A 27,973-nucleotide genomic window follows, 5' to 3' on the forward strand; every position below is an offset into this window, starting at 1 on the left:
CTGAGCTGCAGTGAAGAACTCAGCAGAAAATGAGTACCTTAAATTGTACTTAAAGGAGCAGTTCCCCTCAAAAAGGAAACTCCAGTCATCATCTCCTCCATTCAAACTTTGCCGAATCAGCTGTTAGCACTTCCTGTTTGCAGTGTACTCATGTATGTACAGACGACTGTCACTGGATCACTTTGACACTGAAGAAAACTTAAAAACATGATGTTTCTAAGGCAAGTTCTGCTCATGTGAGGAGCGTCTTTTTTGAGGATTTCTAAGCAGATTTATGGAGTCAGCTTTAAAAAACGGGTGTAAATAACATCTTCTCGCATCAGTTTGGGATCTCGGGGCTTCTGGAGAATATTTTCTGGTTCCGGTTCTCTACGACAGTAAACATTTGAGGAAACGCATTTTCTGACATTTTATAGACCGAACAACTGATCACTTAATTGAGAAAATAATCAACATATGAGGAAGGAACAAAGATATTTACATGTCTGACAGACACAGTTAGAGAGCAGCTGGTGAACAACGTGACGCGTTCAGTAGTTAAAGACAGAGACGTCCTTCAGGAGGAGGTGGAGACCAAACACCGAGCTACAAGAGAGAGAAGACTGACCACAAACTCAACAACACATGAACGATCATGTTGATCTGTGACTGCTGCTGTCAACACAAAATAACCAAACGTCTAAATAACAAGTCTGACAATAATCTGTTTAATTTCAGCAAACACAAGATAAATGAGACGAGATGACATCATAAATACAAAAACTGTTCAACATCACGATATGAACACAAACAACGATGAAAAAGTCAAAAAAACAAAGATGACGTGTACACAGAGATGTATGGATCATCTTCAAAGGCTCCAGTGTTTAACAGGAAACAACTTCACATGTATATAAAGTATATAAATATAAAGACGACAGAAAGTTTCACTGAAGAGAAACTTAACATAATAATATAATATATATTATCCTCAAATAATCCTGCACGACTACTTTTACTTTTCTATATTTTATATTTATGTGCTACACTTTTGTACTTTTACTCAAGTAAAATTATAAATGTAGGACTTTGACTTGTAATCAAGTATTTCTACTCTGACTACAGTGAAAGATGTTCGTACTTCCTCCACCTCTGGATTTTTGGTTTCTAACTGTGTTTCTGACCTGGAGGAGGTGACTTATAAAAAAAGAAGTGATGAGGAAATGAAGAGATCAGTTATTTTTGGCAGTAAAATATATATTTAACCTGATGTGTATTTGTTACCTGCAGTACTTCACTTCTGTCTACAACGTTCCTCAGAAATCTGACTTTTCTTCTCTTTTCTTCACTGCACATTTAGTTTTAACACCAATCTGCTCGAGTTCACTTTTAGTAAAGGTTGTTCAGTGTATTGATTTCTGTCTTTAATCATTATTTCAGTATTTCGTCAGCTTTGGTCACATTTTCAACAGCTTCAGGTGACCTGAGTACACCTGTCCTGCAGCAGGGTGAGAGGTTTATCCACTAGAGGGCAGCAGACAGGAGATTTCTCAGGTGTGTAAGTTACTCTTCAGGTTTCATCTGAGAAACATCTTCTCATCACTGAGCTTCATTTGTTATATTTCTGTGTAAACTGTTTGTTCGTCACAGATCGTCAGGTTTCCTTTACAGGAGATGTTCATCCAGCTGCTCCAGATGTTTCTGCCTCTCACAGCTGGACTCTATGGAGTTATGAGTTTTCCTTTGGTATCGCTGCATGTGTCACTTCCTGTGTGTCACCATTTGATGAAGACGAGTGCAGCGAGCGTGGTGTAGCCGAGGATGAGGAAGAGCACCTTGAGCAGCCGGTCCTGTTTGTCGTCCAGCTCTCGGGACAGAATCTCAAAGAAGGTGACGAACAGGAAGGTACCGGCGGCGAGTCCCTGCAGCACCACCGACACCACGGCGCCCGCCAGCGTCTGCGCCGACTCGATACCCATCCCCACCAACATCCCCAGGGGGATCATCAGGCTGACTGTGACGCCCAGTTTGGCGGCGTCCTTCATGCCGAGCGACGCCTTGGCCACACTCACCCCAAGCGCCACGGCCGCCAGCGTCTCGTGCACGGCCACGCCCAGGTAGAGGCTGCCCAGCTTGGCTCCGTCCTCCTGCAGGCCGAGCGCCAGACCCTCAAACACCGAGTGAGCCGACAGAGCCAGGACCAGGCTGGCCAGCCGCAGAGGCCCCGCCCCCGCCAGCTCGGCGGGGCTAAAGTGTCCGTGCTGGTGTCCGTGGGAGTGGCGCCCTCCGCCGCCTGGTGAACCCCGTGCCGAGGAAATGAAGGGTGTGTCGTACTCTGAGTCGCTGCCGGCCTCGGAGCCGCCGGCGTTGAAGGTCTCCAGGTCGATGAAGGACGGTTTCTCCTTCCTGAAGGTAAGGATAGTCTGCTCCACGAAGACGGTGAGGAAGAGGCCGAGCATCATCATCGTCTCCGCCAGAGGATAGTCGCTGCTGATCTTCAGCTGCTGGAACACGTCGGCCACCTGAGAGAGACACAACACATCAACTGATCCAGCTGAAGACTGAGCTCGCTCCGTTTTAATGAGTCTGAATCCACTTTGCAAAACCAAATCCGTCTCTGATCTGTAATCACTGTTGCTCCATTAGTTGTGAAGTTCACTCCTGTCTTTAACTTCTTTATCAGACGTGTGTGCAGCTCGCTCTTCTTATGTTTCTGCTTTGATTCATTCTATTATTTCATTTTGGTTAAACATGAACAAAAATGTATGTTTCCACTGATGCAGATAACAAAGACAGTCAGTTAATACATAAAGTGAGATGCCACAACACATTTATGTGTGTGTGTGTGTGTGTGTGTGTGTGTGTGTGTGTTACCTTGTCTCTGACTGCAGGCAGCAGAGCGTTGAAGCATGTTGCCAGGAAAACGCCTCCTCCGAACGAGTTACACAGAGACAGAGCCCTCCTGTATCTGTGCGCCTTGTCGTAGTCGACCAGCAGGAGGCGCACTGGGACCAGCACACCAGTCAGCATGAGGCCAAACAATCCCAGCAGGCCGAGCAGCTTGCCCACCAGGATGTCCATCCTGAAGCTCTGCCCAGCTCACGCTACAGTGTCGACAACAGCCTCATCACGCACACCTCCGTTCTACTGGTTCTACTGGGACAGACAGAGACAGAGAGGTGAGTGTGAGATGCTGGTCAGTGCAGAATAAACCAGAAACACATACAGAGGTCCAGTTCACAGCTGACATGAACATCCATCTGAGTGACCTCTGATGTGATGTCACTTCCTGCTCTGTATGAAACAAACCCGTCCATCACTGAGACAAACAGACTCCATGTTTCTACTCAAAGACAGAAAGAAGTTCATGAAGAACATTTGCTGAATTTACAAGAAGGAACAAATAAGTCAGAATCAGTCAGAGACAGAGTTTCACACAGTTTATAAAGTGTCTCCAACTCAACAACTCACTAAACTGACACATTTGTTAAGGGAGTCTGGTGATGTTGTGTTACTGGTTCAGTGGTTGGATCAGTTAAACAGACAGTGTGTTCACAAACATCTGCTGCTGACACCGGCAGGTTGACAGACCAAACAAGTCATTTACATCAGCGTGTGTCCAGTACCAGCCTGTCTGCTTCTGTGTCTGCAGTGCTAAAGTCTGACCTGCCAACATTTAGCAGCTGTTTGAACACACTGTTTACACTGATTTCACCATTTACACTCAATTTATGACAGAAGAAACATTTTATTGATCTAAACATGTCACATTTTACAGATACACTAAACAGTAACCAGTATAGGCGACTTCTTTGTCCCCAGACTACCTTAACAAATGTGTCAGTTTAGTGAGTTGTTGAGTTGGAGACACTTTATAAACTGTGTGAAACTCTGTCTCTGACTGATTCTGACTTATTTGTTCCTTCTTGTAAATTCAGCAAATGTTCTACATGAACTTTATTTTTGTTTACGAGACATTTCTGTGTTTGTATCAAAAACATGGAGTCTGTTTGTCCCAGTGAGGAGAAGTGAGACACACGGAGCTGTAATCACATCACATATAATAACATGAGTCACCTGTTACTGTGGTATCAGTACTTTTACTTCAGAACAGGATCTGATTACTTTCTTCCATCTCTCCGCTGATGCACCTGAGGAGCCACCAAAGCGCCGCTGCAGCAGAAACCTCTCTGCAGTTTAAATGTACAACAAAATAAGAAATAATCAGGTTTTAGCGTCAGAAGCTTCCGGTCGGAGCTTCCGGTCCTCGCGCTGTTTGTTACGACACAAACGTTTCAAACAGCGTTAAACTAACCTGACACCACTGACGTCACAGACTGATGACGCAGGGCGCACTGACGCGTTTATTATTATTATTATTATTATTATTATTATTATTATTACGGGTTATTGTAATGTCGTCACTGCGGGAGACAAACGTCAAGCCGCCAACGTTAACCCCACTTCCCGTGAGGAACTTCAAAATAAAACAATTACCGTGCTCCTCAACTATGATTAAAGATAACTTACAACATATTTTACCCTCTATGAGCTATGGCTTTAATCTTTGTGGTATAATTATTTTCTATGTATGTTTCAACCTTTTCAACTATACTGACAAGTTTTTTTCGTTTTAGTTCGACAGAAAATCCCCCAACTTCCGCTATCGTCCTGGCTAACAGCTGCTAGCTTGACAGAATTGCTAACATTAGCTAGCCGTTAGCACCCCGGCGGCTAAAGCAGCTAGCTACCAACTGAACTCTCCAGTTAAAAAGGAAAGCAGCTGTTCATGTCTGAGTTTGTAGTCACAGCACAAACCTCAGCGCAACATAAAGATATTAAACTCCGCAATATAAGCCGTAATAACCGTGTTTACCTGTCCGACCATCCGTGCGCTCTCCAGCAGGTGTATGGAAATACTTCCTCATTACGTCACGCATTCCCTGCGCGATTATAGGTTGATCTTCTAATGACGTAGTCAGATAAATTAGGAAAACACTTTAGACTCTATGTGGCGTTTTATTCCCAATATAATGAGAAATACAAGCAGATATATTGACTTCATTAAATTAAAATTAAACTTCATTTGAAACCGGAAGTTTGACAAAATAAAATCATAGAAACCTGATAAATAAAACTTACTGGCTGTTTCTGTAAAGTGTGGCGGCTGCTGTGAATATTTTCATTGTCTGATAATCAGTGACTGTTTCATACACAGATCTGACAGTTGTGATGGTGTTGCCATGGTTACATCATACCTGGTGACAGAGTTGCGTCAGTGGATCTGTTATAAAAAGTATCTGAATGTTAGAAATATTTAACATCTGTATTTCCTGAATAGTCATCAGCAAGAGGACAACTGTGAGGTTGTTTCTGATTCAAACTTTACAGAAGTGACAGAAACAAACAGGAAAAACAAAAGTCAACAATAAATGAATCTGCATCGTTAAATACTGTTTTCATGTCAACTACAGACGAGTTCAGGCATTTATATTCATTCACAAGTAGTCCTCCATCTTCAGACAGGAGCAGCTCTGGTAAAAACAGACCCGCTGTGAAAAGTGATGAAATTAAACTGATCATTGTGACTTTAAGCATAAAGCACATCTGCAGCAGCCTTAAAGGAACAGTAAATCCAGTCATCATCTCCTCCCTCCATGCTGATGGAAAGTCAGCTGAAGTTTCTGCAGCTTCACAGTAAAACAGCGTTGTGTCTGAAGTGGGTGCACAAGCTTGACCGCACGTCGAGGGTGCAAGTAACGTTTTGGGATCTGAATCTTACTTTTGGGGTGAACTGTCCCTTTAAATCAGATCGAACACCTCAGTGAGGATTACAGCCGTGTCTCTGTGAAGCTGCTGATCAGAAAACAAACTGCAGATATTGATCGATCGGAATCAACAGACGTCAGACAGAAAACAGAGTTAAAATGTTGAGATGCTCTTTTTAATTCTCAGACTGTTTGAACAGCTCTCCGCCTCCCGCTGCCTCCTCACAGCTCCATGTGACCGACCAGCTTAACACACTAAATGAACCCGGATACACACACACACACACACACACACACGCGCACGTGCACACACACACCTTGACTGGCTTACTTTTAGGGTCATCACATAAACTTACATTCAATCTAACAATAACCACTGACCCAAACATCAGCTTCTCCCCAAACAGGGACACGACTTTGTCCCCAATTAACTGGTCTCAGCTCTGAATATGTCCCTAAAAGTAGGCCGAGTCACAAACACTCTCTCTCTCACACACTCTCACACACACACACACACACACACACACACACACACACACACACACACACAAAACAAGGTCCTGGGACAGAAAACATTGCATTAAAGTTACACTGTGTAGTTTTAAGAAGAAATTTCAAGCCTCTGTTTTAAACTCATCTGGATCCATGTTCCTATTAGAGCGTGACAATATGATGACAATGAATCTGTGTTTGATATTAAAGTGTTAAAGTCAAAATGTTCTTCCTCAAAACCACACAGAGCCGCAGGAAGTGTGTGTTTGTTGTTTTTTGGTGACGTGGCTCCTGAATGAAGCGGGAGGCCTCTCGTTCTCTCGTGCAGGAAATATTCAGTGATGGAACAAAGAAACAAAAACAGCTTCCTTTTAGTCCTTCGAGTTATAAACGATCCAGATCAGCTCTTCTCCTCCTCCACACAGAAAACCTGTCCAACCTGAAACACACAGGAAATAAAAAGATTCGTCAGCACCAAAACACAAATGAAACAAGAACAAACACACTGACACACTGAGACCAGTCCAGCAGAGGATCCCCGAAAAATCTGGCCATAAATAAGTTATATTACTTTATGAATACAACTTCAATGGCTCAAATAAATTTTCCACTCAAATTCAAGCACTGAAATGTTGGTATGAAAAACCAACATTTTTAATTTAACCTGGTATCCTGTACACGTGAGGACATCACACTAACTGAGACTGATGTGGAGAAGGTTGATAGAAGTGGAGGGCAGCGTGAGGCACGGCCGCTCTCAGCTGCTCTGCTAATGAATGTTAGCGAAGTCGGTTAAACTTCCTTCGAACCAGACGAAGTTTAACCGACTCTGCGCTCAACTGTTCTGCTGACAGCCGTCAGCGGTCCTGCAGGAGAGGTGCTCTGTGGTGCATCGCCAATAGCCGACGCTCATTGAAACTGCGACCTCTCGCACACAGTTCCATCAGAGGACACACATTACAGAAGACACACAAAGTGGAGAGTGCGGTCCGAGCAGAGTCGTCTTCATTTCTTTTTCTAAATAGCAAACTATTCAGTATTTACAATATTTACTGGATTTACTGGATCTGAATGTCATGGCTGCTCCTCGTTTCCAGCGCTGGGCGTTCGGTTGCGGATTTGACTCCTCAGCTGTTCGATGAGTTCGGGGTTCTGCTGCTGCATCTGCTGAGCAAACTGCTGACCTCTGCAACACAGACGGACACAACAGCAAATCATGTTTCAGAAGTTTGTGGGAGAAATAATAATCTATCATCTGTCTGCTGAGGTACGTACGCCTGGATTAGTCCTGATAAATCTCCGGCTCCAGCGGCTCCAGCAGCTCCAGCAGCTCCTGGTGCTGCTGCACCTGGTGCTGCACCTCCTGCTCCTCCTCCTAGACCTGCTCCTAGACCTGCTCCTAGTCCTCCTCCTAGACCTCCTCCAAGTCCTCCTCCAAGTCCTCCTCCTAGTCCTGCTCCTAGTCCTGCTCCTGCTCCTCCTCCTCCACCTCCACCTCCACCTCCTGCTCCCATCCCACCGTACGCTCCTGACATCATCCCTGACATCCTGGGGGACAGAGGGGAGAGAGGGGAGACAGGAAGTTAACCTCAATGAACCAGAGAAGAAGAAACGCTGAAACACCTGCTGAGAAACTCAGATGTACTTACAGCTGCTGAACCTGAGGGTTGTTCATCAGAGAGGACGCCTGCAGACACACAGAGGGACGATATTCAATTAAACTTTATTAAGACACACTGAGCCGACGTCAAACAGGATGTACAAGAAGAAGAAAAACAACGGAGACAAAAGACAGAAGAGGACGTTTTACTGGAAAGATTATCAGCTGGATGCTGAACAGAGTCAGATCTCACCATGTTCATGAAGCCGGGGTTACTGAGCAGACCGGCCAGATCCACTCCACCCATCCCTGCTGTCTGAGAGAGAGAGAGAGAGAGAGAGAGAGAGAGAGAGAGAGAGAGAGAGAGAGAGAGAGAGAGAGAGAGAGAGAGAGAAGTGAGGATCCATCCCCTAATCACTGCTCAGACAAACATTTCCCCTCGCTCTCCTCTGTTCGGTTCTGTTCTGTTCGGTTCTTACTGGACTGGATGTTTCCATCTTCTCCTCAGCGATCTTCAGGTTGGTTTTGTACGTGTCGTTGTCGGGGTCGAGCTCCAGAGCTTTCTTATAGTAACTGACTGCTTCTGTGTGTTTGTTGAGGCTGGCCAGAGCCAAACTGTAATATCACAACACAGAGAGAGGTCAGCGAACGCAACACAGAGAGAACAGTGAACGCAACACAGAGAGAGGTCAGCGAACGCAACACAGAGAGGTCAGCGAATGCAACAGAGAGGTCAGCGAACGCAACAGAGAGGACAGCGAACGCAACACAGAGAGGGGACAGTGAACGCACCACGACTCCCATCAGGAACATAACTGCAACTCTGCTCTTTAAAACATGAACCAATTCATTATCTTGCGTTGCTCTTATAAAACACACCACGTCTCAGTGTGAAGTCTGATTTGGAGAACGTGTCTCTGTACTTCAGTCATCTCTGTTTTCCTTCTACACTCTGGTGTACGTACCCCATCCTGCCGTAGGCTTTGCTGTAGTTTGGGTCGATGCTGATGGCCCTTTCACAGTCCTGCACCGCTCCAGCGTAGTTCCCCAGTTTACTGTACGCTGCAGCCCTGAACACACAAACATCACATCAACACCATTCAGTATCTGACAATGGTGAAATATGGTCACAGGGAAGTTGACCTTTGACCTTTGTGAATATAAAATGTCATCACTTCGTCATGTTGCTGTTAGACATTTGTTATTTTTTAACTACTGGGAGTTTGTCTTAAATTTGAAGAAATTCCCTGAAGGTGTCCTGAGATCAGGTTCATGAGGTTCTGGGATGATGTGGACACGACCGGACGCACAACCAGGAGACATTAACAAACTCAAATTGTCACTGACACGTGAAGGCCCTGTCGAGGTTTGTTCCTTTAAACATTTGACCGAACACAAACGTCCTGATTACAGCAAAATACTCAGAAACTAATAGAGCACAGGCAGAGTCTCTGTGGAGGGTTACTTTTATATCTATACTTTTTTTTTTTAATCAGGAAATCCTTTATAGTATAACTTTAAATTAGTCTCACATAACCCGACCACATCGCTGGAGAAAGGTCCGTCTGTACTCATCATCATCATCATCATCATCATCATCCTGCTGTGTTTGTGTTTCTTTAAACCAATCAGTGGTCGTGGGCGGAGGTCTGAGGTCCATCCGGTGAGTCAGACCTCCTTTAAACTGAAGCGTCCTGGCGGCACACTGACCTGTTGCAGTAGTAGACAGCGTTCTGAGGGTTGATGGCGATGGCCTTTGAGTAAAACTCAACAGCAGCAGAGAAGTTCTCCACTTTCATTTGGTCGTTTCCTGCAGTCAAGACAAAACACATCACGTCATAACTAATAAAATCAAGACGAGAAAGCGAAGACGACGGCAGCATCTTTAAAAATACGTCTGGGTGAAGCAGCGAGGAAGAGTTTCCTTCATCATCGTCATCATCGTCTTACCGTCAGTTTTGAGTGTCTCGGCCTCGGCTCTCTGTTCCTCAGTGAGGGAGTTCTGGGTGGAGTTGTTGTTGACCTGCGACTCAACTGGAAGCTGACACGCACACGCACACGCGCGCACACACACACACGCACACACACACACACACACACACACACACACACACACACACACACACACACACACAGAGTCAGACCATCCTGGAAAATAGCCCCTAAACACATGGCAGCATCACGACCTCAGCTGGACCTTCAGCTGTCCTGATTTCATGCTGTTCCTCACCTGCTCTGTGGCTGAGGCGAAGATCTCTGGTAACGTCATGGGGACGGCGAGGCTCTGATCGTCAGTCGAAACGTCAAACGCCGTCTCCAAACACTGAACAGCAACTGTAGAGCAACAAACTCAGTTTAACAGGGAGGACATAAACAGACGCGAGTCGTATGAGAGAATCAGACTGACGAGAATCAGACACTCAAATTTATACTTTTAAGACTTTTCAATACAAATTTGAACTAAATTTTTGATTCAAGCACTGCAGGTAAGTATTCATGTAAGTAGTCTACATGTGCAGATGTAGGTTTTATGTAGAAATATGGTTACTAGAGTTAGAATAATCTAAATTCTGCTGACATGAATGTACGAAGTAAAAAGACAACATAACATCAGAAATATGGAGTCGACTCATTTAGACAGAAATAAATTAAAACACTGATCTATTCAATTAGATTAAATGTTTGTGGTAATTACGACCTCATAACTTCAAATTAACTATCTAATATAGAATATAAATATCTGATAGAGTCATTTTTCAAGTAGGACTGCCTCAACAACACGTGAACATCTGCACACGTCGTGTCTTTGGCCACATTTCACATCTTAAATTTGGGGTTAGCTGAAGAAGGCGGGCCGTGACCTCCCTGAATGAGTCCGTTAATACTGATCATCTGCTGATACTGAGTCAGATTCAATACTTATATTTAATCAACTGTTGATTAAATATATTTCTGACACATTGAAAGAACAGATCCAAACACTGAAGGTTCTGATTCATGATCGTTTTAAGTTATTGATCTGATATTAATAAATGTTACACAGGACAATGTGACATCAGCTGATGTCTTTTTAGAGAAGAGGCCTCACTCTGTTGGAGTACAGCGCTGTTACAGAGTGGAACATCTTCCCTCACAGATGATCTTTGTTCGAGTTCAGACACAAACAGAATTTCTGTTTCATGTTGTCGTCAGGTTTCTCACTCAGTTAACATTAATCAGTAACAGCTGATGTGACCTGCAGCCAGAGATGTTTGTCTTTTTCATCTGTGAACACGAGAAGCTGCAGATAACTGATCCGTCAGCATCCAAGTTGAATGAATCCGACTCGTTGTCAGAAGAAAATCGATCCCCGATGGGACCAAATCATTTTTACATTCAGACTCTTTTCACCGTCACGTGGAGCAAAATGCTGCAGCACCAGCAGGCCGGGCCGGACAGAACACAGCACAGCTCAGTGTTGTCGGCTGCGCTCAGATTTTCTTTCTAACATTTTTATCTAAGAATTTTGCCCACAAACAGAACAGGCAGATTTATATAACCCAACCTGGGACCACAGTTAGTGACATCAGATCTCACTTCGTTGTGTGTTCGTATGTTGGGGAGGTTCAGTGGATCCAACTTTAAACCTCACAGAAAGAAGTAAAGAGCTTTCAGGGAAGATTATGAACATGATCCTGCATGAGGCACATTGATTTTATCAATTCAATAACTTTAAAAGAAATAAATAATTTACTTGAGCATGTTTACCTCAATAAGATTAACTTGCTGATACTTAAGGCCACAAACCGAACCTCACATACAGAAGATGTTCTGTCAACCCAAACGTGATCAAACCGCAGTCTCAGCTGCTGTCACGTGACTGCTACACCAACAGGTAACAGCAACAAGTGTCAGCTGTTTGTTTGTTTGTTTGTTTGTTTGTTTGTTAGCGCGTGTCTGGACTCACCCTCCAGGCTCTCCTGGGCGCCTGAGCTCAGATCCCCCGACTGCAGCTGATCATGGAGGAACTGGATGATGGAGAAGGCGAGACGCTTGTTGTCTGTCATGGTGATGGAGGCTCGGACCTCTCTGTGGTCACTGAGGGGGAGAGACCCTGCAGGAGCAGCAGGAGGAGGAGGGGGAGGAGCAGCAGGAGCAGCAGGAGGAGCAGGAGGAGGAGGGGGAGGAGCAGGAGCAGCAGGAGGAGCAGGAGCAGGAGGGGGAGGAGGAGGAGCAGGAGGAGGAGGAGGGGGAGGGGGAGGAGCAGCAGGAGGAGCAGGAGGAGGAGGAGCAGCAGGAGGAGCAGGAGCAGGAGGGGGAGGGGGAGGAGGAGGAGGAGAAGTCAGCTGCCATGTTATTAAAACAACGTTACTTTTGTAACTTGGATCAGATGTAACGGTGACCTCCTCCTGCTCCTCCTGCTCCTCCTCCTCCTCAGCACAGTGTCGCATAGAGGCGCACTGTTGTCACACTCAGTTAGCCACCCCCCTCTTTAGCATTAGCTTGGAGAATATTCTAGTAAGTCAGGCTAAGTATAACTCGGCATGACTGTCTTTGTAATGCTAGCGGCTGCCAGCTAACACTAGCCATCACCGCTAGAGCAACGTTAAGCAGACAATTAGCTAACTGTTAGCTGTGAGTTAAAGCTCAGTCACGTCTCTGAGGAGGTCACTCTGAACTTCAACGTGTTTTCTATCAACAAAGTTAGCTGGTTAGTTACTTTTAGCTTAGCCTGCTAGCATGCCAACAAAAGTAAAAACAGTGTACGCTTGCCTATCGTTTAGCTATCGTTACATGTAAAACTGTAGAGTTTAAACGAATCCCCATTCAAAAATCTGTCAGTTTAACGCTGCCTTGCATTGAAGAGATGTGTTCAAACTAGACTTAGCACGGCTGGAAACGTCGAGACATGTTTTAAATCGGATTGTGGTTGACTCATCGGGCATCAGCTAATCTTAATAGAATGTCACTTAAAATACTTTTGTCTCATTAACGCTAGTCGTCACCTGCTGCCCACTAATGAACTTTGTTTCCCGGGAGGGATCGTGCGGTAACGTCGGTCGAACCCGCTACTCAAAGCTGTAGTTGTATTAGTATTTATGTTATTTATGTAAGTATGAAATGTATGCCGAATTGAAGAGTGGTTATTGACAGTCGATTACATGTAATAACTTTCATTCTAACAGGCGAACAGTTTGACTCAGGAGCAATGTCAGGTTGTATTTCCAGAGTTTTAAAAGGGGCTTGGCGTGACGTGTTCTCCAAACCACAGCGGCACGCTGCTAACGGCTACCTAGCTTGCTGGTCGCATCCCGTTGACTATAACGGCGCTGCCACATGTAAGAAACTGTCATGCTGCTGAATCTAACACGATAACACAGTAACGTGTTCACCTACCAGTTGTCTCTGTATGTCGGGTGTGGATTAGCCCGGTAACAGATAGTTGACTTTAGATCCGCTCTTTCGATTTGTCGTAGCCGTCACTCAGCTAGCTAATTAGCTTGTCGCAGACTTACGTCGTCAGTCGAAGGCGCCGGTGTGGTGTGGTTGATATCCGGCGTCAAGTTACCAGCAAAGCTGGCAGATACCGGAAATTTGGCAAACTCGCCTTCAGAATAAAAACATTAAAAACAAAATCCTAATCTTATTTTTGTGACAGTTTACAGAAAGACGACGGGTAAATGACCTGATCCCCAGCTGGTGAGCAGGTGTTGGATCAGTGTAAGAAACAAATTCGATACAGATACTAAATTGATGCAGCAGAGTAACAATGTATTACACCACAAACAACACGAGAGTTAGTTTAGGATATAAATAAGAAGAGCATATTAAACGGCAACTATTAAAAACACGCTAGAGTTTAAAGCTAATGGAGAAACATCACAGACGGGTTTGAGTTTGTCCACCAGGGGGCGCTGACAGGTTTATTATACTGTGAGATGTCCCACTGATACATCTTTATTATTCTGCTGCGACAAACAATCCTAAAGAGAAATGTAAAACTAAAAAATACTGTGTTGCTTCGATTGTACTATATATACTGTAGGCTAACTGTAGTATAAATATAGTATATATGCACACAGTAGGGCTTCCTGGTTTTAAAGGCTCATCACAGTGACGTTAGCAGACTGTGCTACTTGTTCTCTCACTTCTTTGTGTTCATATTTTTTGACAGTACCAACAGTCATCCCTACATTATTGTTGCAAACTCACTCTGGAAGTAGAGTCTATTCAGTGGAAAGTACTGTGATATACAGGGTGCTTTTAAGAAGATTTCAAAATAGAGGTATATATCTTATATCACGATATGGCCTCAAAATATCGTGATATTAGTTCAAGGCCCTAGCATACAGTATACAATATTTAAAAATAGATTTGAATATGTAGACTAAACTGTAAGGAAATATAATTTTTTAATTAAAATGTTTAAGATAGAATAAGACCGTATTATAGGAATGATACAGTAAATAATGAGAAATACGCGATACAATACATATTAATGAAGTAGATTAAGATTAAGATTAAGATTAAGATTGTCTTTATTCATCCCACAACAGGGAAATTCATGTTGCAACAGCTCGAGGTGCAACAGTACAAGTAAGAAGATGAAGTTATTTATGGAGTTTGAAAAATGCTGTGAATCCTTTCAGGAGTGAGAACACGTTTCATTACTGTTTGATTTACTCTTCTGACATTTTAATCACCGATTGTTCCTTTAATGCTCTAACTCTGAGTGGGGTTTTATTTTGAAATGCATCACCGGAAACGTAGCCGTTGTGCCGGCGGTGCGGTGACCTGCCGCGCGGCGCTCTGACAGTCAACCACTCCGACTAACCGACAGCGATCTGAACCATGGGGCCGACAGGTGAGCCAAGTTCTGTTGTTTCTAACGGTACCGAGTCGGTACCAGCTCTGTGGCCGCCATGTTTCCCCTCTGACTGTCTCTGGGATCAATTAGACTTAATTAGCTTCGATCACGGAATCTGTTTTAGCTAAAGTCGGTCTCAGCGCTAACGTGAGCTAGCTTAGCTGCTACTCTCCAGGCTAGCACCTGAGCCCGTTCAGTGAAATCCACCGGAGAAGTTATTTGACGTTAGCCACCGTTTAGTGTCGAATAACCGAGAGACAGCCGGCGTGTTATGATGGAGGCTCGTTTCTCCACAGTTCGGGCTTGATTCTGCTGTGGTGTGTAGCATGTTAGCTGTTAGCTCACTCCGCCTGCTCGCTGAGCTCAGGTCACTGTTGAGAAATGTGTTGTTCTTAAAGGCAGTTTCATCCTCCAGGACCGCAGCGCGGATTACAGCTGGATTAACAATTAACCTTATTTAATCTCCCATCATACACGTTTGAAAGCAACAATGTGCCAAACTCCATTAAGAAATATTTGGATTTAAAGTTTAAGCTGGTTGCTGCCAAAAATATCAGTGCGTTAAAAAAAAAAAAAGTACATTTCCTAAATTGTCATATTGTGCTTATGAATTCGGCACACAAACAACACACATACACGCTGATTATCACTTTTTATATCTCTTTATGTTGGGAGCGCACAATCTGACTGAACTAAAGTGGTGACAGGTGTGTGACACTCCTCACAATGAGTCTGTTATGTTGATGTTTGAGTGTTTCACTGGAGGTTTATTCTGTGAAGGATCTGAATTTTTATTTTGTGTTTTGTGAATATTTTTTTACATATATTCACCCACATCCTAATGTCCTGAACTCATTTTGAGTGTAAAACAGGCTGAACAGTAAAAGGAACAATGCGCCAAACTCCATTTAACAAATCTTCAGATTTAAAGATGTTGCTGCCAAAGATGTCACCGCATAACAGAAAAAACAAGATCATACGTTATCTAAATTGTCATATTGTGCTTGTGAGTTCGGCAAATTGCTGATCCACCAAACAACAGTTTTACCTGCTGTTTATCTGGTTTTATATCTTATATTTGGTGAAGAACGCAGAGAGATTGTGTGAAAAGAAGTTTCTGACTCAATCAAAGTGGCGTCTGGTGTGTTGGATGTAAAACGCAGTGAAAAGTGACTGTAGGGTTCACAGAAGTCAATTGATTTCATTGGGTTTGTAATAATTTTGATAAGTAACATTTGAAATGAAGAGAAAATTGTTAATACATTATGTATGATGAGCAGTCATTGGAGAGAGTCCAGCATATACCTGACGTTACTGCAGAGCCAGAGGTGGACGTGTTGTTTCCAGGTGTTCCTGCAGGGAGGACCTGACATCTGCTGGTGACATTCAGTTCATCAGATCTGTGTCAGATCTCAGACCTGCGACAGTCACAATGTAAAGCTGAGATAAAATGGAGGAAGATGAAGGAATATGTTCAACCAATCAGGAGAGACTTTATGTAGAACAACACACGATAATGAACAATCTAAATATAATTCATCACTGTCTCAAAATGTTAGAGGGAACTTTTATTTTTGTCAGAAGCTGAAGACGTGAAATAATTCTGAAACTTCTGAAACGGTTGTCTCATAATAAAAATGTTCTCCTTTCCTTCCGTCTTGTCATTTCCCGTCCCGTTCTGTCCCGTCCTCTCCTCACCGGTCCTGTTGCCTCTCGTTGTCCCAGGTGAGGTGGTGTTTGGCAGCCCGGTGCCGGTCTGCTCTGAGAACCGGCTGCGCTGGGACCTGACCCCGGAGCAGATCCAGCAGCTTTCTGATGAGCTCATCACCAACACCAAGACGGTGTACGACCGTGTCGGAGCGCTGGACCTGGACAGCATCACCTTCGAGAACACGCTGAAGGCGCTGGCTGACGTGGAGGTCGAGTACACCGGTGAGCTCACCTGTTCTGATGATTATTCATCTTGTAGTCTGACTTTTGTTACAACAAGGAGGTCAAAAATATATTACTGAGAGTCGGAGACCAGTGAAACAGCAGTGGACGAAGCATATTTCTCACGTGCATTAAGTAACAGTATGTCCCTGTGTGGTAAAAGGTGACAACATTTCTTGTGCTTCCATCAGTTTTTTTGCCGGTTTCCTCCTTTCAGGCCGCCGCTCGTTTCAGTTTGACTTCATGAAAATGTAAAACTTGTTGCAGAGAGAAATCATCACAGTCTCTTTGAAAAGTCCACATTATCGTAGTGACACGGTGCTGATAAGAGCAGGAACTGTTCCTGGTGTTGTGTTCAAGGGCACTCTGATATCTGAGATCTCATACTCTGCTGCTGTTACTGAAGTTCAGGAGGTAAAGAACACAGAGGCCGCAATGAGTTTTAATACGTCGTAGACATTTCTGTTCAGCAGCTTTTACACGTCTCACATGTTGGAGAAAGAAAACAAACTATAAAAATGTGCAACTAAAATTATCATCAGTGAAAACCGGATCTGCAGTCAGTGGGTTAACTTTTCAAAGAACACGTTGTGTTTTCACTTCATGTTTCTGAGGCAGGAACGACTCAGACGAACAAACAGCTGATCCTCTTCAACATTTATTGATCAGCAGGAAACTTTTGTGACCACAGTTGTTGAAAAGACATTTAAATATTTAAACTGATCCCAGAGAGTCAGAGGAGGCAGGAAGACACACACACACACACACACACACACACACACACACACACACACACACACAGCTCAGTGTGGATGTACTGTGAATTATGACCCAAACTAAAGTAGAAGTCTGATATTTTTCTGTGTTTTCTTATTGTTAAAAATTTCCATGTAAAGATCCAAACCAACATGTGGCTCTCTGACTTCCTGTATGTGGCCGGTTCTTTAAAATCTTTAAAAACTACTCGCAAATATATAGTTTTATGTGTGTGTGTGTGTGTGTGTGTGTGTGTGTGTGTGTGTGTGTTGGTGGTGATGAAGGAACAACAGTGTGAGGAAGAAGATGTATCTGACACTTGAACCTGCAGCAGCGTCACAGACCAGCTCACTATTATTTTGATGGAGCCTCCAGATATTTCTGCCCACCTGACTGAATGGGGAGCTGAACACAGCGTGAACCTGACAGCACGGGCAGGTTGTGTTGGTCCATTGTGAGCTGTGCAGTAAAGCTGAGTCAGCAGAATCAGTATGTGATGGTAAAGACTCATCAGCAGTTTGTAGAGAAATCAGCTGAACCAGCTGCTGCTACAATAGAGACAAGGCTTTTGTGTGGAGGCCGCTGAAAACCTGAAAACACCCAAAACGCTGCTGCTGCAGGAGACGCACGGTCACTGATGTCATCATCATCATCATCATCCATCAATCAATCAATCAATCAATCAACATTTATTTATAAAGCACATTTAAAAACAACAGTTGACCAAAGTGCTGTACAATAAAACTGAAAATGGCTAACATAGTAAAAAACAACAACACAAAGACCAGTTAAGACAGACCCAAGGACGGACAGGGGACACTCTCATACTGAATTAAAAGCCAAACAATAAAAATGAGTTTTGAGGCGAGATTTAAAAACAGGCGGTGTGGGGCCCGCCGAACATCTAGAGGCAGCTCGTCCAGAGTGTGGGGGCCACAGATGCAATCTGTGCTTCAGCTTTGACCTTGGGACAACCAAGGGGTTTAGGATTAGGATGTTTGGTCCTATAGTCTCACAAGTATCTTTTACAAAACGAGAGGGGACAGCATCTGTGGGACAAGCTGAGGGTTTCATATGACCAATGGTTTCCTTTAGAAGAGACAGAGACACAGGCTCAAACTGGTTAAAAACAGCAGAGCAGGTGACAGTGATGGTTGGGTCGCAAGAAGGGGGAGATGTGTCCTCTCATAGTCACAATCTTTTCAACAAAAAGGTGGAGAAATGTTTCGCAGGTCTCAGAGGAAACATCAAGACAAGCAGATTGGGGAGAATTAAGAATACTGTTAATAGTACTGAAGAGAACATGTCACATTAACTCATCTGTTTAAATTATAATCACTGTTGATGAGTGAACACCTGAACGAGAGAAAATTAACAAAGTGCTGGTTTATTTTACGGCATTTCAGTCAGAACAAGTAGAAAATGTATCACGTGATGACGTTTAGATCATAACTCGATTCTCCAAACGTACGATGTGGTTCAGTATTTGATTGAAACTTTATTTTTCAGATGGTTCTGTCTTTTATCTCGTCTTTTATCTGATCTTTTATCTCGTCTTTTATCTCGTCTTTTATCTCGTCTTTTATCTCGTCTTTTATCTCATATCAGGTCTTGATGGTAAAGATCGTGTGTTTTATTCCCCGACTCATTTACATTTCCAGATTCTTCTTTAAAAAGATGAGCTGCACGACATCAGGTGTGGTCTGACTGGACCACACCGAGGCCACGTGGTTACATTCAATACATTTAGAAAGTAATAACTAACTGTAACTGACTGTAACTGTAACTGACAGTAACTGTGGAGCAAACTGAAACACAGAGGAGGAGATTCTGCTTCTGATGTAGATTTTTGATTGAAACTGAAAGCTCATTATTTAAAATTAAAATCGTGTCACATCATTTCAGCAGAAGTGTTATTTTAAACACTGATGTCGGTATACTGATATACAGGTTTCACCTGAGTCCATCTGTTTGTTGGTTTGTCAGCAGGATTACACAGAAGCAGCAGATTTAAGACGTCACTGTGAAGTCACTGTATTCTTCAGTTCTCTGTTATTACACTGATGTGTGTTATTTAAAACCTTTAAGTAGTTGCAGCTCCGGTCAGCGTCGATCTGCTGCAGACAGTTCAGGAGATCCATCAAACTAACTGAAGTGTCTCCGCCCCTCTCTCACATGACCCCGCCCCTCTCCCAATTGACCCCGCCCATCTCCTGTCTGACTCCGCCTCCTGCACCTCAGTCCAGAGGAACATGTTGGACTTCCCGCAGCACGTGTCTTCCTGTAAGGAGGTCCGAACGGCGAGCACCGAGGCCGACAAGCGTCTGTCCGAGTTCGACGTGGAGATGAGCATGAGGGAGGACGTCTACCTGAGGATCGTCGCTCTGGAGGTGAGCTGACGGACAGCAGGCTGCCAGCCAATCGGCAGGCATTGATTGATTTCTTTATAGGTCTGTCATCAGCCATGTGTGTGTATGTATGTATGTATGTATATATATATGTGTGTATATGTATATATATGTGTGTATATGTATATATATGTGTGTATATGTATATGTAAATTAGAGTACATATGATTGTTTTAGCGTTTTCTGATGAAATGATGAGCCAATCAATGAATCAGTTCATTGACAGAAAGTTAACGACAGCTCTTTTATCAGTTTCAGATTTAGTTGTTATTTTTCAGGCAGAAATGAAAGAGACACTTATTGACTCCAGCTGCTAAAAAGTGTTTCTTATATTACCTTTTTTTTGTATTTTAGTTTGTTTTTTAAATATAAAAAGCAGTAAAGACACCATGTTGGGAGTAAAGAGCATGTTTGAGGATTTTCTGATGCTGTGTTGAACAAACAGTCGATTTATTGAGAAGCCAAAATATTTAATACATTTTCTAAAAATGTTGTCAGTTTAGAGGAAAACCTGGATTTATGTGACAAACTGAATGTGACGACTTGTCCAACACTAGTGGCACTCTGGTGAGGTGAACTGTTTCATATCACGATGTGGAATCAAAGATGAAACTATTGTAGCTGCAGATAAAAGTTCTGATGACCTGTTTCACTTCGTCTCTCATCGTCCTGTTTTTTTTCTGTTCTCATGAAGTCTTTGTGTTTTTGTCTGCAGAAGAAAGTGGATGCTGACAGCCTCACTGCAGAGTCCAAGCGTTACATGGAGCGACTGATCAAACTGGGGAAGAGGAACGGACTCCACCTGCCCAGAGAGACACAAGAGGTGCCCACTGCTCCTTCCTCGTTTTAACCTGTATTAATCCAGGAAAGCTTCACAGAGAGCCGAGTCCACCTCTCCTTTTAGACAATTTAACATTTCTGCCACATAACCCCAGAGTTTCATTTTAGGAAAGAAAATCCTGTCCTGACCTAAATTCAAAGTATCTGAAATATCACAGCAGAAGGAACCACATGAATGATGTTAGCCTGTCGGAGAAGCTAACACTGATGTTAGCCTGTAGGACAGCATGTATTAATGGGGCTATATCCTCTGTTTTAAACTCTCTGTGTTGCCTCTGATGTAAATATTTGAGTCTGATGCATCGCTCTGCTGTAACAGGAGATCAAAACCATCAAGAAGAAGCTGAGCAACCTGAGCATCGACTTCAACAAGAACCTGAACGAGGACACCACCAGTCTGTCCTTCAGCAGAGACGAGCTGGGTGAGTCCGTCGCTCTGAGAGCCTTCAGACGCTCCGACCTCCTCTTCCTCTCTGGTGTATTAAGACGTTAAACGTGTTGTTTCAGGCGGCCTCCCCGAGGACTTCCTGAGCTCTCTGGAGCAGGACGGGGACAAGCTGAAGGTCACTCTGAAGTATCCTCATTACTTCCCCACCATGAAGAAATGCTTCGTCCCAGAAACCCGCAGGAAGCTGGAGGAGGCCTTCAACTCCCGCTGCAAAGAGGTGAGACAGGAAGTAACGATGGAACAATTTATTGTGAAACTAATCTGCAGATTATTCAACAATGTCAGTAATTGTTGGTTTTTAGCCTGAATAGATTAAATGTACATGTTTTAGCAACAACTCTTTTAATATGATTTTGTTGTCTTTCATCACTGAGGTTTTTATATTCACGTCGAATACTGTAACAGCTAAAGGGTTTTTCTATCAGTGATACTTTTACTGATAGAAATCTGGGAACATGGTGACATCATTTAAAAAAAGATCTGTCTTTTGCGTTTAAGTACTAAACCAGACGACGTCCTGTGTGTTTTCAGGAGAACTCGGCCATCCTGAAGGAGCTGGTGCAGCTTCGGGCTCAGAAAAGCTCTCTGCTCGGCTTCACCACCCACGCCGACTTCGTCCTGGAGATGAACATGGCCAAATCTGGAAAGAAGGTGGCCGGCTTCCTGGGTGAGTCCTGAACGACAACACGACACTGAAGTTTAAATGACATCACACCTGATTCCTTCCTATCTTTTTCTTTTCTGGAAGTTTTAAAACTTTCTATGTTTCATCTCTCTGACGAGGCGTCCAGGAGTAAACAGAACAAACCCAGAACTCTGATTTGAATCTTCTCTCCTCTGCGTCGTGTCTTTCAGAGGAGCTGTCTCGTAAGCTGAAGCCTCTGGGTGATGAAGAACGCACGGTCATCCTCAAACTGAAGGAGAAGGAGTGTCAGAAGAGAAATCTGCCTTTTAATGGAGAGCTGCACGCCTGGGACACCCGCTACTTCATGACCCAGGTCAGAGCTGCACGTTCACGTTTACCTGTTGGAGTAACTTAAATCTAAAAAGAGCCGTTAGAGACGGATCGAATAAAAGTTCCCAGAGTGACCTCATCCCTCTACACACCTTCCTCCTCCTGCTCCTCCTCCTCCTCCTCTCTCAGGTGGAGGAGACTCAGTACGCTGTGGATCAGAACCTGCTGAAGGAGTATTTTCCGATGGAGGTGGTGACTCAGGGTCTGTTGGACATCTACCAGGAGCTTCTCGGTCTGTCCTTTGAGCTGTTGGACGGAGCCGCTGTCTGGCACCCGGACGTCACTCTGTACTGTGTGAAGGACCGCAGCAGCGGTCAGGTGGTGGGTCAGTTCTACCTGGACCTCTACCCCAGGTGAGCGCTGAGCAGCGAGGTGACATGTTTCTGTGGGGTGGAGGTGTAGACGTGTCCTCAGTGTCTCCTCTCCTGTCTGTCCTCTGCAGGGAGGGGAAGTACGGTCACGCCGCCTGTTTCGGCCTGCAGCCTGGCTGTCTGCTGCCCGACGGCACGCGGCAGATGTCGGTGGCGGCCATGGTGGCCAACTTCAGCAAGCCGACAGCTGACGCCCCGTCCCTCCTGCAGCACGACGAGGTGGAGACGTACTTCCACGAGTTCGGACACGTCATGCACCAGCTGTGTGCCGAGGTCAGCTGATAAATCAGAAGCTTCAACACGATGCAGACAGATTTCTGTCTTTAATGACCCTTTTTGTTGTCACCTGTCATACTCTCAGACTGATCTCAGACTGAAGCAGCATCTCATTTGTTTGTGTGGGAGGTTTTATCAGCTGTAGCTCAATAACAAGCTCTGTGAGTTGGTTTAAAACGCTCTGCGAAGGGTGTTTAATGTGCACAAAGTAAGTCATTAATGACTACTGTAGGCAGTGAGCTTGTTAGCTGAACATGCTAACATCAGCAGCAAACAGCTGTTACACTCAGCTCGTGTGCTCTCTCTCAGACTCTGACTGCAGCTCCATGTAAACTCCTTCAGCTTCTGCAGAAGTACAAACACTGACACACCTGCAGTAACTAGTGACTGTACGATCACACAAAAACAGTTTGAAGGAGCAGTTCAGCAACGAATGACTCACGTTCAGTCAAAGAAAGAATTTAACAGCTGAAACTGTTTGTAGGATGAGTCACTGGTGAGCAGCTTTTTTTAGACTGAACAGGCCGTCATGTTTGGAAACTTCATCCAGCTTTTATTTCATCTATGAGTCACAGAAGCAGCTTCAGTTCAGTCATGAAACATCAAGTGGAGACACAGAAAATGTCTTTCCATACAGAAGTGGAATCAGTGTGAATGGAGACATACATGACAGTTTGGGCCACAAGTGTTTGCAGGACAGTTGGACTGAGGAGAAGCTGTGTCCTGATTCGTTGTCCTGGTGTGTCGGGTGTTTGCAGGCGGACTACGCCATGTTCAGCGGGACTCATGTGGAGCGGGACTTTGTGGAGGCTCCGTCTCAGATGTTGGAGAACTGGGTCTGGGAGCGGGAGCCTCTGCTCAGGATGTCCCGACACTACAAGACCGGCAACGCCATCCCTGACGAGCTGCTCGACAAACTCATCAAGTCCCGTCTCGCCAACACCGGTGGGTACTGAACAGGAAGTTCTGCTTTTGTTGAATGTTTGTTTCACTGTTTCCGTGGTAACCGTGACTCTCCTGCAGGTCTGTTTAACCTGAGGCAGATCGTTCTTGCTAAAGTGGACCAGGCTCTGCACACCAGGACCGGAGTCGACCCGGCGGAGGAGTACGGACGCCTCAGTCAGGAGATCCTGGGAATCCCTGCTTCACCAGGTCAGTCTTTGCAGAGGTCAGGTACACCTCCACACCTGTCGGTAGAGAAAACAACAACACAGCAGCTTCCTGACGGGTGTCATGTGTTGGGTGTCTGGTGTCATGTATCGGGTGTCGGGTGTCAGTGTCATGTGTCGGGTGTCGGGTGTCGGGTGTCAGTGTCGGGTGTCAGGTGTCGGGTGTCAGTGTCGGGTGTCATGTGTCGGGTGTCATGTGTCGGGTGTCATGTGTCGGGTGTCATGTGTCGGGTGTCAGTGTCATGTGTCGGGTGTCGGGTGTCATGTATCGGGTGTCATGTGTCGGGTGTCGGGTGTCAGTGTCGGGTGTCAGTGTCGGGTGTCATGTGTCAGGTGTCGGGTGTCATGTGTCGGGTGTCGGGTGTCGGGTGTCGGGTGTCAGGTGTCAGTGTCGGGTGTCATGTGTCGGGTGTCATGTGTCGGGTGTCAGTGTCATGTGTCGGGTGTCATGTGTCTGGTGTCGGGTGTCATGTGTCGGGTGTCAGTGTCATGTGTCGGGTGTCATGTGTCTGGTGTCGGGTGTCATGTGTCGGGTGTCGAGTGTCATGTGTCGGGTGTCAGTATCATGTGTCATGTGTCGGGTGTCATGTGTCGGGTGTCGTGTCATGTGTCGGGTGTCAGTGTCGGGTGTCAGTGTCAGTGTCGGGTGTCAGGTGTCAGGTGTCTGACTGCTTTGTCTTTTCTACCATCATCTATTGTTATAAGTCGTTTTCACTCTCCAGTAGTTTTGAAACAGACTTGATTCGTCGTGTTTGACTGATCTCCTGCTGCTTCAGTGATGATTCAGATTATTGATGACTCTCTTTGTTCTGCACACTGATGTTGTGAACTACACTCATCTAACAGAACCGGGCTCCACCTGGTGGCTCAGCGCAGAACAACAATAACACCTCCTGTTACAACCAGGAGTGTGAATGATCACAACACAATATTACATCAGTTCTTCAGATGATGACACGATTTTTACTGATGTCACAAAGTCTGATCGATATGAGATGATATTATCAGCCACTGAACACTGTTAGTAACAGAAGAAGCTGCTGTCCTCTGCTTCTGGACAAAAAAGTTTAAAAAAAAAACAATAATTATAAATAACTATAAGCTGTTTAGAGCAGTAAAGTTGACTTTACACTGATTGGCTGACACTCGTCAGCACTGTGTGAATGTTTGTGCTTTGATGGCGACTCAGGCATGACCAGGGAATTTCAAAATAAAGGCACATCTTAAAGGCGATGATGTGGATCGATGTTTTCACTTTGCATCAGTCATACTGGACTGTTGTGCTTTGAACTGATCCATCAATCTGGACCGATGGATCGTTACAACTCTGTTGTTTACTTCAGTGTTCTGACATTTCGATGTGAAATGATATTTTACTTTGGTTAAAATGGCTGAACTCCAGACTGTTTCCTCCTCCGCTCTCTCTGACCTTTGACCTTCCTTCTCCCTCTGCAGGAACCAACATGCCGGCGACCTTCGGGCACCTGGCGGGCGGTTACGATGCTCAGTACTACGGTTACCTGTGGAGCGAGGTGTTCTCCATGGACATGTTCTTCGCTCGCTTCAAACTGGAGGGAATCATGAACCCAAAGGTCAGAGCACACAGAACATGAAATAACACCAGCAGTACGTGAAAATGATCAATGGGAGAAACATGACGGGCGGGAAAATACATTAAAACATCAAAAACTGAAGTGACAAAATTTGCTCTGTAAAGTTTGATGTAAACACCAGAACTCTGGACTCTTAAGACAAAAAACCAGCCGACCTGCTGAATGTCTCAAGAGTTTAAAGACTTCTGTCTCGGCTGTATTTTGAAAATCGTGTTTTTTTGTATCTTCACTCGGCTCGACTGTAACTCGGTCTTTAACGGGTCTCTAACAAAAGGAGAGACCACATCGGTCCAGTTCTCAGATCTTTACACCCTCCTGTGTGTCAAACACTTTAAAACTCTCTGTGGGTTTAAAATCATCGCACGGCTTGTTTCTGATGTGCTGCTCCGGTATGAAGCGTCCAGACCTCTCAGCTGGTCTGGGATCAGGTCTGCTGACTGTCCTCAGAGTCCAAACTAAACAAGAAGAAGCAACAATCAGTTTTCATGCCCCACATGTCTGAACAGACTCCAGGAAGGTAAGATGCGAGTCCAGTCCACCGCTGACGTCACAGCAGAAGTCACCATGAAACTGTTTCTGAAGAATCAGAACTGGATGTGTTTGGTGTATTTCTGTGTGTTGGGCCCAACATTTATCACAGTCACTGACATGATGAACTCTGGCTCCAACATTCAGTGCAGCTGTAGGATCTCACAGGGTCTCATGAACTTAATGGAATGGAAATCCTCGACATGAACTGAGAGGACTGAGCTGAGTTGAGGCTGAAACAAGCGCTACATGTTGGATTTCAGTAGTCAGAGTCTGTTCAGCCTTTACACAATAAATTACTGTAGTCTTGTAATAGTGTAAATTATATTTAAATGCAAACGTGGATGATGTAAATATTATTGTTTTAGTGTTTGTTAGTTTGCTTCGGACTGTCGACGTCTTGTTTTCTGTCGTCTCCAGATGTTTGTGTTTAGCCTAGCTTAGCACAAAGACTGGAAGCAGAGGGAAAGTGTTAGCCTACTGAAAAAGTAGAATCCGGACGGAGCCGCTGTGAGTTCAGGATGTGATTTGTCTGACTTTGAACTGCTGTCTCCTGATTGGTCCTCCAGGTGGGTCTGGACTACAGGAAGTTCATCCTGCAGCCCGGCGGCTCCGAGGACGCCTCTGAGATGTTGAGGAAGTTCCTCGGGCGGGAGCCCAAACAGGAAGCGTTCCTGCTGAGCAAAGGACTAACGGTGGAGCAGGACGCCAGCACGCCGTGTCCCTGCTGACCAATCACAGCAGCCGGCTCCGCCCCCTCCAGCAGTGACCCACAGATTTCACAAAGAACAACGGACTGAGGTTTTCTAGAAAAAACTGTAAAATGTTAAACAACAAAAATGAGCAGCAAATAAAATGATTTGAGGTGACGTCCTGTGTGTGAGTGACTGATGTGACATGAACACATGAAAACATGAGGGGCCGTCGAGGTCGGGTCCAACCTGACACGGACCGGTTCAGTTCAAAATAAAACACAGACCTGAGACCTGAAACCGGAAACCAGACCCGACACAATAAACTTCAGAACATTCGGTTTCTGTCTCGTGCTTCACGCTCACTCATTTCTGTTGTTAAATGTTAACTTCTCTTCAGCTCAGCGCTCCGTGAGTCGTTCAAGTAGTCTGATAACATTTAATTATGGTGATTATAGAAATACACACTACACATACACAAACTCACATTCAACATGTAACTTAAGTAAAAGTACAGAAGTATTCGCATGAAAATATATCTGAAGTACCAGAAGTAAAAGTTCTCATGCAGAATGGCTCGTTTCAGGATTATATTATTGGATTATAATATATTCTACTTTATATTATGAAAATATAATATAAAGTGGCAGAAAATAGAAAAACTCAAGTAAACAATGTTTTTTGTTGTCGTCAAACAACCAGAACTGAACCTCAAAGATCAGACGTGTTAAACTGGACTTTGGCATAAAACTACTCATTATTACTCAGATACTCATAGAAGTTGTAGTTTTTATGAATATTTGACAACAAAATGTGGAATCAACAATGTGCGTCATATTTGTTCCTGCAGTTTTAAGGATGTCGGATGTGAGTGAAGATACAAATGTATTAAATGTATCTGTGTGCACATTGCACCGATCTGAGGTCCCGAACGTCCACAGCCATTATTTATTCTGTTATTTGACCCCTGTGGGCCTCCGTCAGTGCTGGAAGAGGCACTCTCATAACTTACTGAGGTAAAAGCAACTATATCATGATGTTTAAGTACTCCATTACAAGTTTAGTTTAGTTTATTTGTTTATTATGACGTAGACGATCTCCTTTAATAAACTTTACAGTAAAAGGAGCAGCTTTAGCCTTTACGGCTAATTTCCGGCTGTCGTCCCCGGTTGATTGACAGAATAGACAATCTTGACTAGCTAATATTACAAGGGGATGCAAGGGATAAAAAGAACGAAT

The 27,973-nt window shown here is 44.4% G+C and overlaps 3 protein-coding genes across 6 annotated transcripts; 1 reads left to right on the forward strand and 2 right to left on the reverse strand.

Moving 5' to 3' along the window:
- Positions 1–684: 684 nt before the first annotated feature.
- LOC141004340 (zinc transporter ZIP3-like) lies at positions 685–4,910 on the reverse strand. 2 transcript variants are annotated; one of them, XM_073475772.1, is made up of 4 exons: positions 4,856–4,910; positions 4,057–4,169; positions 2,854–3,135; positions 685–2,501 (listed from the first exon to the last, which is right to left on the reverse strand). In XM_073475772.1, exons 3-4 carry the CDS (start codon positions 3,058–3,060, stop codon positions 1,755–1,757), a joined length of 954 nt encoding a protein of 317 aa, XP_073331873.1. In that variant the 5' UTR covers positions 3,061–3,135; positions 4,057–4,169; positions 4,856–4,910; the 3' UTR covers positions 685–1,754. The 2 variants fall into 2 exon arrangements, with proteins under 2 accessions (XP_073331873.1, XP_073331874.1); XM_073475773.1 differs by lacking the exon at positions 4,057–4,169 and having other exon boundaries at positions 4,847–4,908.
- A 991-nt stretch (positions 4,911–5,901) lies between these two features.
- sgta (small glutamine rich tetratricopeptide repeat co-chaperone alpha) lies at positions 5,902–13,358 on the reverse strand. 2 transcript variants are annotated; one of them, XM_073476964.1, is made up of 12 exons: positions 13,216–13,358; positions 11,786–11,932; positions 10,070–10,173; positions 9,790–9,880; positions 9,550–9,649; positions 8,805–8,909; positions 8,319–8,454; positions 8,093–8,155; positions 7,889–7,926; positions 7,515–7,787; positions 7,302–7,425; positions 5,902–6,678 (listed from the first exon to the last, which is right to left on the reverse strand). In XM_073476964.1, exons 2-11 carry the CDS (start codon positions 11,883–11,885, stop codon positions 7,314–7,316), a joined length of 1,122 nt encoding a protein of 373 aa, XP_073333065.1. In that variant the 5' UTR covers positions 11,886–11,932; positions 13,216–13,358; the 3' UTR covers positions 5,902–6,678; positions 7,302–7,313. The 2 variants fall into 2 exon arrangements, with proteins under 2 accessions (XP_073333065.1, XP_073333064.1); XM_073476963.1 differs by having other exon boundaries at positions 7,293–7,425; positions 13,216–13,340.
- Positions 13,359–14,594: 1,236 nt separating this feature from the next.
- thop1 (thimet oligopeptidase 1) lies at positions 14,595–26,911 on the forward strand. Of its 2 annotated transcripts, none has more exons than XM_073476667.1 (14): positions 14,595–14,683; positions 16,412–16,618; positions 19,616–19,764; positions 20,498–20,605; positions 20,942–21,044; positions 21,130–21,287; positions 21,602–21,737; positions 21,926–22,068; positions 22,215–22,438; positions 22,528–22,729; positions 23,491–23,677; positions 23,756–23,884; positions 25,357–25,493; positions 26,612–26,911. In XM_073476667.1, the coding sequence occupies exons 1-14, from the start codon at positions 14,671–14,673 to the stop codon at positions 26,771–26,773; spliced, it is 2,058 nt and encodes a 685-aa protein (XP_073332768.1). In that variant the 5' UTR covers positions 14,595–14,670; the 3' UTR covers positions 26,774–26,911. The 2 variants fall into 2 exon arrangements, with proteins under 2 accessions (XP_073332768.1, XP_073332769.1); XM_073476668.1 differs by having other exon boundaries at positions 14,604–14,683; positions 20,501–20,605.
- Positions 26,912–27,973: the final 1,062 nt, after the last annotated feature.

This window comes from Pagrus major, chromosome 11 (assembly GCF_040436345.1).
Source record: "Pagrus major chromosome 11, Pma_NU_1.0".
In the NCBI taxonomy this organism is placed as follows: domain Eukaryota; kingdom Metazoa; phylum Chordata; class Actinopteri; order Spariformes; family Sparidae; genus Pagrus; species Pagrus major.